The 12,500-nt window shown below is 42.9% G+C and overlaps 1 protein-coding gene across 1 annotated transcript in view; it reads right to left on the bottom strand.

Annotated features, from left to right (window-relative positions):
- LOC308302780 (arf-GAP with dual PH domain-containing protein 1-like) overlaps nucleotides 1–12,500 on the bottom strand; it is a gene marked incomplete at both ends in the record, with an annotated part of 30,701 nt that overhangs the window by 11,648 nt on the left and 6,553 nt on the right. Inside the window, 2 exons of the mRNA XM_080747069.1 lie at nucleotides 2,402–2,493; nucleotides 3,795–3,922. Of these exons, the coding sequence (XP_080603195.1) occupies nucleotides 2,402–2,493; nucleotides 3,795–3,922 (220 nt within the window). The remainder of the gene's footprint in view (nucleotides 1–2,401; nucleotides 2,494–3,794; nucleotides 3,923–12,500) is intronic.

Raw genomic sequence — 12,500 nt, 5'->3', positions numbered from 1 at the left:
CTGTTTCTATTTATATCAATTTGTATAAAGCACTTCTTATATAAGAGCTGTAAGAAACCCGTATACGTCCTCGGCTGTCAAACCAAGGGGGTATCAGCAGGAGTTACCACTCCTGCTAACTAACAACTGCATGTTTTACATGCTGCAATGACGCTCAGATGATGACCTACAACACTGGTTCCCAAACACTGTGTCGGACTCGGAACCCATTTTTTTTTTTTTTTTCTATATTATTATTTCAAAAAACATTCCCCAAAAAGTTACGATTTTCATGAATAATAAAGAAATGCAATGAGTAATTTCATTAATAAATAAAATAAAAATCCAAGATACTGCATAAATTAGACAACAAATGTTTAAGAAGTAGTGAAAATAGCCGATCTACAATAACACAGCGCGAAGCTACGCGTTTTGAGCTTGTACTGTAGATCTGCCGTTTTCACTAGTTTGGGTACCGGGCAAACGTCTAATTTCTCTTCTGGGTCTTGAGCTAAAAAGCTTGGAAACTACTGACCTAGAACATCACCTAATACAGGGGACAAGGACAAGGTGCCAGTATGAAAATAGGAGACTGAGAGCTGACAGAACGGAAGGAAGAACAGGGTGAAACGCAGGGTAGGAGAGGGTGAAATGAGGACGGACAAGAGATTGGGTTTTCATTTTACGGAAGATAAAGGGTGACTCGACTCTACTGTTCTGGCAGGAGCAGTGAGGTCACTCCGCCACATTATCCATTTGCCAAGTCATGTAGTGGTTGCTTGCTTTCAAAGTGCCTTACAACAACACCATGAGTAGAGCCATTTTTAGCCCGCTATTAGGTGGCCTGAGTGGGAAACAAGCCACTAAATCTGGGAGAGTTGTCATGTGCGTGTATGATCAGCAGTTTTTGGGGTATTGCATCATATTAAGTGTACAGAGATAGTCGATAATCTCTTGTTGCACACCTGCTTTCACTGGGCAGGTGCGTAGGAGTGGAGCAGCCAACATTAAAATAAAGAGGTGGTGCCATAGTTTTGTACTTTTTCTGTTTTGTATGTGCCTATGGAGTTCTAATAGACCCCCAGGTGTGTCGGGCAGAAACCTCGCATCTCCAAGTTTCAAATTTGTTACGTTCTTTCGTAAAGTAAAGCCCTGCTTCATCATACAAGACTGTGAAACAAAACTAGTGAAAATAGCAGATCTACGAGCACACAACGCCTCGCATGTAGATCGGCTATTTTTCACTATTTTAAATCATTTTTCAAATGATAAACACAAAACGAACGGTTTTGGACATACAGGGTTTCCACCCGACAATGACGATATGCAAATATGACTTCCCTGTGTATTTTTGGTTTCTTCCTGAAAGCTGAAAAAACTAAATTGAAATACAACCGTTTTAATGACATCATAAAATCATCCCCCCACTTTTTACCATGCATACAGCAATACTGTGGGTGTGGCTAACTTCATCTGGGTCACCACCACCCACCTTAAAACCATTAAACCTGCAGGGTACAGAGAGTATGATATAGTCCTACACCCCTTCCTGCGCACAGCAAGTCTGTTCGTCCGTTCCCTGAACACCTTGGCCGGCGCTCCAAGCTGTGGGATGACCTCTTCCTCTCGGTCAGGACGTAGTCTGAAAACTCACAGCTTCAGACTCTACCTCACACCGCCTAACACTCGTTTCTTTGTATCTGTATTTGTGCCTATACAGTATGTAGATACATGCTAGTTACTGCATGTTATTATATCGGTCAGTGTTTCCCAAACAGTGGGTCGGGAAGAAAATCCCATTTTCTTTTCCTACAGTAAGAAATAGTGTATAGATCCCGGCGATCTTTGCTGCGTGTCACTCCCTGTCTCTCTCTCCTGTTTCCTGTCTGTCTCCAAAGTATATACTATAAATATAATTTAAAAAATGTAGATATATGCTGTTTGCTTGTCCACAGATGCTAGGTATGTGATTTAAATAGATTTGATATCTACCTGCTAGCTGCTATACAGGTACATAAGCTGGAGGTGCCGTGGAGGTACTTTGTTGCACATACTTGTTTTCTTGGCACTCTATTTACTTGATCACTTACTGTACCTTGTTGTCGACTGACTAGAGACTTGAATTCATGCCATACCGGTATATCCTCAGATCTTTGTCTTTAGTTTAGAGTGACGTTGCTCTGGATAAGCCTATATTGTAAATTGGTATCATTCACATGAGGCTGAGGTGATTTCCACTCTTTAACACCGCTGTATGAATCAATTTGCAGTGGTAGACAGATAAACTTTAAGATGGGTTGGCAGGGCTGTCCTGCTACATGCCAGGGTGCTACAAAAAAGCTCTGCAATGTTATACTCCATAATAATATGGACAATTAATTACAAGTATTTAACATAGTGAACTACCGGTGTGTAGACTTACTTGCAGTCGCAGTGTGTGGGTCTGTAGTAGAATGGAGGGACCTTCTGTTCATACTTGGCTTTGGCCGTGTTGTTGCCCATGGCAGCCACCAACTAAGAGAGGAAGACAGGAAAAAATGCATTGTTTGAATACATTTGAATGTTAAAGCACAAAGAATATGCTGTAGTTTTGAATGCTTCTTCTAGAAGAGTGTATATAATTTACAAAACGAATACAAATGTTTCACTACAAAGCTGTGCTATTCTGTGACATAATGTACGTTTTCTCACAAAAACGAATACTTAACTGTATCAGAACTAAAATTGCAATAAAGACAGAATACAGATTCAGATTCTAATTAACCCACATTTAGACCTGAGGCCGATTCTAAAATAAATTGTGTTGCTATATGTATAGCAACAACTATTGAGACACAGAAGTGTTTACGGATTGAAAGGCATAACAACGTATAGGTTACAACAGGTATAAATGGGTTAACAGCAAAGATGTACAATAGCACAGTGGTTCTCAACCTGTGGGTCGGGACCCCCAGTGGGGTCCCCAAATTATTGTTTTCTCACTCAACAGTAAACAAACCAACATACAGTTTAAGTGTATAGGTATCTGCACATTGCTAAAGTGACAAATTTAATACCTCTAAAATGACAAATTAAACATTGGAAAATCTGTCAAATATTATGAAAATAGCCGATCTACATGCTCACAATGCCTCGCAAATAGAACCATGGCGTGTTGTACAACATGTAATGCCTCAACTCTTAGTGATCATCAGGGTGGGGCAGGGTCCCCAGTTAAAATATGATTATTTTGGGGGTCGTGGCCTGAAAAGGTTGAGAACCACTGCAATAGCAAACAACACCAATTCCCACTGTTGAGGAGATTCATCAAACAAAATGGCCAGGCCATAAAGGGAGCATGGTTCCTGCCCTCATTAGCTGCCATGTTTTGTTTCAGTTGGACAGAATCACAGATAGGTCAGCTGAGCATCCTCATGTCTTTTTTAATCCAGAGAAGGTTTGGACCACTTAACCCCTATTTATTTGGTTGTCCCCCGGTTCTAGCTTTGCAAATAGCTAATAGCTGATCTACAAGCTGTTACATTGTTTATTGTAAGTCTGCCAAATGCCTAAATTGTAAATTGTGACAGACTGTGAGCTTGTAGATCTAATATTTTCACTGAATGTTCGTCCCAGTGAGATCACAAAAGTCACTCCCTTTTGTTTGCTCACAGGTGACAGGGAGACAGTGTAAGGAGGGGCAGTGACGTGTTCCTATAAGTCACCAATCACCTCCTGATAGCAAGTCTGCTGCAATATACTGTAAAGCTGGTTAGTCAATGTTATGTGCAGAAATAATGCATGTGTTCTATGTCTCTTGCCACTGTCTCCTGTACCTCCACCTCGCTGGCCTCCCAGGTGTCCTGTATGGATTTGACCCGGGTGATGTGAGGAATGCTCCGATGGAGGAGGGAGCAGGCCTGGCAAACAAACACGCCCAAAGTCAGTGATGCCCAGTCTGGTTCTACAGTGTCAGAGAGGGAGACAGAGAGAGACAAAGACACAGACAGAGAGAGAGAGATAGAGTGAGTGAGAGGACAGTGGGCAAGTAAGAGATGGAGAGAGGGAAAGGAAAATAAAGAAAAGAAGGAGAAAGAGAGGGATAGAAAAGAGGGAGTGATTTGCATCGTTTTTCTTTTTGTTTTGTTCTTAATTCGGTCAGTATCTGCCACTCTCCACCAGAGCAATTTGGTGAGTCCAACCATAGAATTTGCTTCCATCCATTCCTAGAATACCAACATTACAAACAAACATTAAAGAGCACAAGGACCCATGCAGAGCGGCCAGGTAACTGGAAGAATTGTCTGTGAGAGAACTATAATGGGAGATGAAACCTTATCCTTGATTTATGCTTGGTTGCACGTCAATAACACCCCAAATATTTTGGTGCGCAATTCAAGTATGCAGCTCAGTATAAATCACTAATACAGAGTGGGATAATGTAAGATGAAGAAAAAAGACGAACAGAGATGGAAAGAGAGGAGGGAATACTACTAGACAATAAATAAAATGGGTGGGCTCAGAAAGACACAGGGGGAAAAAAGGGAGGGGAACCTTATGTCATAAAAGAGGAACGACAGATCAAAGTGCTGTTGTTGCTGTGTCTGTGTGCGTGTGTGTGTGCGTGTGTGTGCGTGCGCGTGCGTGCATGCATACAGTATGTGTGTGGAGACTGGAGACGTGTTTCTGTTGATCAGCCAGCCTGTAACAGGACACTAAAATAATGCTGGGTTAAGGTTTCATGCTGTAAATAGTCAAACTTGTTCCTCGACAAAGTAGTACTATTCGGGTGTGTCAAGTTGTGCATGTGTCTCATGTCTGACATGGAATACAAAGACATGCAAATGTATGGAAAATAAACACCTAGTGTGTGTGTGTGTGTGTGTGTGTGTGTGTGTGTGTGTGTGTGTGTGTGTGTGTGTGTGTGTGTGTGTGTGTGTGTGTGTGTGCGCGCGCGTGTGTGCGTGTGTGCGTGTGTGTGTGCGTGTGTGTGCGCGTGTGTGTGTGCGTGTGTGTGTGTGTGTGTGTGTGTGTGTGTGTGTGTGTGTGTGTGTGTGTGTGTGTACCGGTATGTGTGTATGTGTGTATGTGCGTGTGTGTGCGTATGGGCAGTACATTCTACAGGAAATACCAGATTGGCATCTCTGGTCAGAGTTCATTCTGACTGATCAGTCCATCACAGCTCTCACACTCGCATGCACTTACACATACACTTAATGTCCCTATGTCTGTGTCAATATATTTCATACATAAGCCTACAATTTTAGGTAGATATGACATATATCTTCCACCTTTTTGTGCCAGTTTTAAAAGTGATTTTTGGGAAAAAGCTGAGTACTTTAAAAAAATGTGTTTTGCAAAAATCTGCCTCATGGTGGCACTATAACAGGCCCATGTGAAAAATGTGTGCATTGAGATTGTAGTGGCGTCACTCACGGGCACATCGCCTAACACATACTAGCAGGTCAGACAATGGTGTATTGATATGCATACAGACTCGTTCTTTTGTTAAATCAGCCTGGTGTGACATCCTGGTGCTTTTGTAAATGTTGTCGAGGTGTGAACTTAAGGGTTGTTTTACATCAATGTATTCTGTATTCTCATTTTCTTCTGCATATTGTTGTTGTGTTTTGTAAAACTGTTGAAATCTCGGCACCGCTGAAAAAGAGGGTACCACTACAAGCCCTCAGTGTGTTTACAGAGAATTAAATAAAGGTTGAAATGAAATCCATGCATGTCTTGTCCGTGCACGTGGTCCTGCTCAAAAAGATTTGGGATGTACACGCGTGACACTGGCGACCGGGCCAACGGTGCCAGAGTAACAGAAGGACACACTAACAGATGGACACACGGATGGACGGACAGACAGGGTGCAAAACATAGTCTCGGCCGTGCCTTCCGGCCTGGCGGAGACAATTACGCACACACAAACAAGTCCAATCACGCACATACACACACACACACACACACACACACACACACACACAGCATACGCACACACTCCATGAGTCAGCACAGAGCAGAGTGCACGACACGTTGACAGTCATCTTGGCTTCAGCACAATGAAGTGCTTGTCCTTGAAAACTAATTAGCAGTCACAAAGTTTGTGCAACCACGCGGTGTCTTGGCTCTGCCACGCCACGCACAGCAGCAGATGCGTGTGTGGGTGTGACCGTGCGTTTAACGGATGGCCTCAAAGGCAAACCTTGATTCCACCATCAGAAGAACCGTTGTTCAAAGTCACAGAAACAGAGACACAAAGAGATAGAGGTGTCGCACCAAATTCTGGGCCCTGAGTACAAGGATCCACTCACAATTTGTGCTTTAACTATTGAAAAATAGCGCGGCACTCTGTGCCGTGCTGTGAGCTTGTATATCTGCTATTTTTCAATAGCTAAAGTATACCAGTAAGACTCCCTAATCGGGAGATAAGCGACCGTTGGTCGCTTATCTCCACAAATAGGCCAAAAGTTTGTTTTACCAATTATCAAGACATACGGGCAGTTGACAGTTTGCCATGGTTACTCATTGAAGTTGAATCTCCATATATGGAGACATAAGTTGCTCATACCATAGCAACCATGTTTTTTACAGGGCCTGGGATTGATGACATCAGAAATCTCCATATATGGGCATGAAAGGGATTTTGTTTCTGGAAATATGTCTGTGGGGTGCCACATTTGGAATAAAACACTTACATCACACATCTGGATATCCATACAGCCCATCTAGTTTGCCTGTGTCCATTTATGCCCATATATCTGATGACATTGGGACAATGATCTCCATATATGGGCATAAAACTTATGTTAATTAGTAAAGCCTGGGGATCTCCATATATGGGCATGAGGGGTACCCTAAAAGGGCATCATCTGGGAATAGCAAATATAGTTATCCTAGAAAGTGAAAATCTTACATCAAAGGCCATAACTACCTACCTACCACCATACTGCATTCCTCATTAAACTACCTACCAGTAAGATGCCTATAGGGAGAAAAGCAAAGGGCGAGGTTGCACCATTTCTTGGTCTTCTGGCCAGTGATGTATATCGGACCATTTAACCATATATGGAGACATCTGGTACCCAAAGATATTCACAGATATGGGCTTAATATTGATGACATAAGGGATCTCCATATATGGGCGTAAAAGGGATTTGGTTCCCCTGGCATCACAGGGATCTCCATATATGGGCATAAAATGGATTTGGTTACCCTGGCAACACGGGGATCTCCATATCTCCATATATGGGCATAAAAGGGATTTGGTTCCCCTGGCATCACAGGGATCTCCATATATGGGCATAAAAGGGATTTGGTTCCCCTGACATTACAGTGATGTCAGTGGCTGGTTCTACAGAGGGGATCTCCATTTATGGGCATAAAAGGGAATGTATGTATGATGATGTCAGATATCATAGACGTCATAGGACTTTCACATAACGAATAACTGAGTAAGCATGTAAACCCGTAAAATCTATATTTGGGCATGGCTGATTTATGACCTCATCATGATGACACGAGCAAACACAGCTGAATTGTATAAATGATCAGTGCAGAAACCAACAGAAGTATTTGACCAAGACTCTTCGATTTAAACATCAACAAAGGTGTGACGTTTGTTGATGGTCACAAAGGTGTGACGGACGGACGGACGGACGGACGGACGGACGGACGGCCGGTGGAGGTTTTCATAGTAAACTGCTCCCTGACGGTCGCAACAATAATTCCAGGCCCCTCCACATTGGGCCCTAGTAACTCAGTCCCCTGTGACGCCCCTGGATAGAGGCATGCAGAATGTGAATAAGAGAGCAGACTAAAAACTGCTGCACAGGTATTATGACTCATCTTTTCTGTTTACTACACTGTTAAATCCTCTGGCGTCACTGGGTGGAGGTCACTGGATGGCCCTTGTGTGGCCAGTCTGTGACGTCAGTCGTCTACTCCAGTGGTTTTCTACTTTTTTTTTCATGTCATCGACCCCAAAGTGTATTATGTACAGTATCTGGCCAGTCAATTGTGCCGGGGAGTCAGGGACCCTCATACAATAGTCGTGTTGTTAAAATGTCTCAAAAATATCCCAACCCTTGCAAAGATTTACAATTCGTTTTTTTTTTTTTTTTAATAGCCAATCTAAAAGCTCACAAAGCAATGTGATGTGACAAATTGTGAGCTTGTAGATCTGCTATTGTCAAATATCCGATAGGGCTAAAGTGGTTCAATTTAGATGGGAATACTTGGACCAGGGATCCTTTGAAACCACTTGGTGACATTATGTAAGATGTTTGACTCCACATTTGGGTATGATTCAGTCCGATCTGAGGCCGTTATTGAGCTACCATTATTAAATATTTCAACAAGCATAACACATATGTTTAAATAAATGCTGAGGGTACTTCCCTTGGCCTAGTGGTGCAGATCGGTCCAGCGCGCACACACACACACACACACACACACACGCACGCACGCACGCACGCACGCACACACGCACGCACGCACGCAGGTTGTACCTCGAGTCCTAGAGCATATCAGTTGGCTACAGAGATAAACCACTCATCTCAGTGTCAGCCGTCATTGATCCTCGAGGATCAATGACGTCTCATCTCATCTTATCGCAGCTCCGACCTTTTCCGGGATTCCAAGACCTTGAACTATCGTAAAAGCTACCTTACCCAGCTGACACTAGCAAGTGTGTAAACATGGGTTTTGTTTGTGTGGGTGTGCTGTAGCGCGTGTGACTGAGTCCTGTATGGTACTACACGTGTTAACATGTGTGAAATGTGTATGCCGGGCCCGAGAGGCAGGCTTTGCTTACCACTATGCGTCTTTGGCGTGACCACATTTCCATCTCACCTTCTTACATAAGGGGGCCCTCCTCTTACGCTCATACAAACAAGCCATCATGCAGAATGTGCAATGCAGCCATGAAAAATGACATGCATGTGCAGCACAGACTTGCCCATATACTCTCCAATTATACCACACACATAGAAGGCCGAGAATGAACATACAGTAGAATAAAGTCAATTACTGTGCACACACAACACAAAGGGCTGCAACACACGCGCGCGCGCACGCGCACGCACACACAAACATGCACACACGGCCCTGGTAAATAGGAACTTTGTCCCTATTTTCTCCTGCTTTTTCACCTTCATCAAACTCTTTCCATTTAACGCCTTGACTTTCCCTTTATCTCCTTGAGAGTAACCTAGCCTTCATATAAATGTTACAGCTGTTGTGCTAATTTAATACCAGTTAACAGTGACAACAGGCTTTAGAGTTGTTGGTGTTAAAATATGTCTCAATACCGAAAGAGTCTCTGGAGTAGTAACACTGACATAGTCGTTGTTTAGTCATTCTATATACATTCACCATGTTCCCATATTGATGGTAGCGTATGTGTAATTACTGTCTGTACACTGGATGGATATGAATTCACCACTTGTTCATTCTATACCCCGAATCTGTGCTCCTATCCCTGTTTTTCTTATCTTCCCGTTTGCCTTCCCGAAATCCCTTTCACTACTTAATTTTACACACACGCACGCACGCACGCACTCACGCACGCACGCACGCACGCACGCACGCACGCACGCACGCACTCACGCACGCACGCACGCACGCACACACACACACACAGCTATTGTGAGATGAGGTCACTGCTGTGTGAGTCATGTTAATGGAGCGCCAGACAACAGTCAGGAAGATTTGCTATGACTGTCTAAGTGACAAACGCACAAGCGCATGCGCGCGCACACACACACACACACACACACACACACACACACACAGCTTCCCCCTCCCTATGAATTCCAAGGCGCTGTTTGTAAATAGGATTACTGAGAACAACACATCCATGGTCATCATAATATGCATTGGGGAAAGCCCTGACATAGAGGGCCTTGCTCAGACCCCCTAACAGAGAATCCCCATCCAAAACAGTCTACTACATGGAAGATTGCATCATGTGTTGATTAACAATACTACTGATACTATAGTATAGTCTAGAATGTGTTGAGCGATGATCCTGGAAGGAGCTAAGCTCCAACACCTGGCTTTGTCCGGGCTCTGAAGTCTGGCCTACATCTGGTCTACATCCGCCTACATCTTGGCACAAAGTGCTCAAAGTTTGTTGTACGCCCAGGATCACATTGGCCAAGCTTTGCGGGATGCTTATTGGAATTAACTCATAAAAAATAAATTAATATTACTGCCACGTTACCAACACCGACATTTCATAGTTTGCATTTGGATATTGCACAGTCTGCTATATTTTCTTCCCTTTCTTAAGGCCAGACTGCACCAATGCAACTAGTCGCAACTCCTTGCAACAAAAAGTTTTAAAGGACAACTTCTTTTTTTTACAAGAAGGGTTCATAGATAGTCATTAGAGAAAAGAAAAGATGAGTGTTCTATTGTTTAGTGATTTTAACGATTTTTATTTGCATGCATGCCCTCAGGTTGGCGGCATGCATGCAAGTGGCTAAATATGTATTTTTAGACACAATAAGCCCATTCCCAAGATGCACCACAATCTTTCATGGGCAGATGTGACTTATGGGGGCTGGTGTAAATAGTAACAAAGACATTGTCAGCTTATTGTGTCTAAAAAGACATATTTAGCCACCGAAATCAAAATGGCTAAAACGATAGAAAGCAGTAAATGAAAACATTTTAACACTCATCTTTTCTTTTCACTACTTACAATCTAAAATATGTTGTTGTAAAAAACAAAAGGTTGTCCTTTAAGGCCAGTCCACGCCGATGCAACTCCTGGCAACTGCCTGTGGGGATAATGGTTACAAGTTGCAAGTTGCAAGGAGTTGCATTGGTGTGGACTAGCCTTTAGGACAGGTGGTGTCGTTTGGTTTTTGATTTATGGCTTTACAAATATATCCGTGTTCAGTTGAATTTTAGTATAGAAAACAACAAACATCCATTTCCATCTAGAAATTCCACAAATCTCTGTGAGTATGAGTATGTGAGTATGACTGTTCTTCACGAGAACCATCCAATCGCCTGGCTTCACATTTGCTGTGTGTATTGTATTGTATTGCTGACGCCCCAAGGGAGAGCAGAGTCGAGTGTGAAGTCGGTTGGATCAGCAGTTCTCCAGAAGCAGGGTGCACCTACCAGTACGTATACATGTCAATGCAAAGAAACATTACAGGCCTCATCTGAATCATGTGAATGTGATGTGAATTACGTGAATGACATAATTCGCCATTAGAATTACCGTACATGCTGCACTAATTTGTTTGGTAACATTCAAGATAACTTTATCTGTCACAAAGTAGCCTTACAGACATTCCTCATTCCTAATATTGTATTAGACGTGGACAGACCACATGCATTGCTTAGTTAAGTGTTCTAGCAAAAGTGCAAATTTTCAACACCTGTCCACAAGAAAAACGACATCTAAAAGCCAAATACAGGAAATTAAACATCACAAGGTTCAAGATTACACGGTTAAAACTACAACCGACAAGAGGTGTTTTAAATTTAGAAAAATACGATAGCAGAATAGCAATACAGTTCCTATTTTAATTTGATCAGTGCAGACGAATTCAATATTTTTGTAGATGTTTTTCAGGAAGGATTGGTGGAGGGGGGACTCGGGGGAGGTATGACCATGGCTGTGTAACAGTGGTGGAAACAGTACTCAAATGTTTTACTTCTCACTTGGTGCCCTACACCACCTCATCATCCTTACTTCTCATTCTTGTTTTTGTTTGTTTGTTTGTTGTTGTTGATGCTGCTGTCTGCTGGCCCCCTGTCCCAGAGAAGACTGCTGATTCTCATCCCCTGGGTAATGATTTGGTGTGAGTGTTCGTGGGGACGTGTATGCGTGTCTATGCATGCCCATTCATTCTCATATTCACAGTTGACAGTCTATCCATTCATATACTCAGTAACGATAGATGTATTGTATATTCATTCATATATTATTCACTGTTGATAGACTGTATAAATGTATATCTCTGCAAAAAACAGCTGTGCCCAAAATAAGAGCTTTTCAGGAAATTAAAGAAAAACGTGTTTTTAGAACAACACAACACTGCCTCATCAAAGTTGGTATGGTGTGTCAGATAATTGAATGTGTCCTTATATTATCAACACTTTACCCAAATCCAGCTCAAGTGGAGGTTTTCGGCCATGAATGAATGTGGAGATTCTAATCAACGATAGAACAAAATCAAACCTTGGTTCGAAGTGGAGCGGTGAATCTGAGCAGTGTGTGTGTGTGTGTGTGTGTGTGTGTGTGTGTGTGTGTGTGTGTGTGTGTGTGTGTGTGTGTGTGTTGCGTGCGCGTGTGTGTGAGTGCGTGGAGTGTGCCTGGCCTGCACAAAACAGCGCCCCTCCTTTAACTAGTGTGTTGTGTGTGGCCACTCAAGGTATTGCCAGGCTACGGACACGGCCAGCCACCCAGCCACCCAGCCACCCACCCACATACCCACGGACATACCTGTCTATTGGGAGCGCTTTCACCGCTCCAAAAAAACATCTCCTAAATTGACCGACAGTTTGGGAATCCAATG

This window comes from Nannobrachium achirus, assembly GCF_963921795.1.
Source record: "Nannobrachium achirus genome assembly, chromosome: 18".
NCBI classification, from domain to species: domain Eukaryota; kingdom Metazoa; phylum Chordata; class Actinopteri; order Myctophiformes; family Myctophidae; genus Nannobrachium; species Nannobrachium achirus.
The sequence above is the reverse complement of the archived record's forward strand: the minus strand, read 5'-3'. Positions and strand labels throughout refer to the sequence as shown.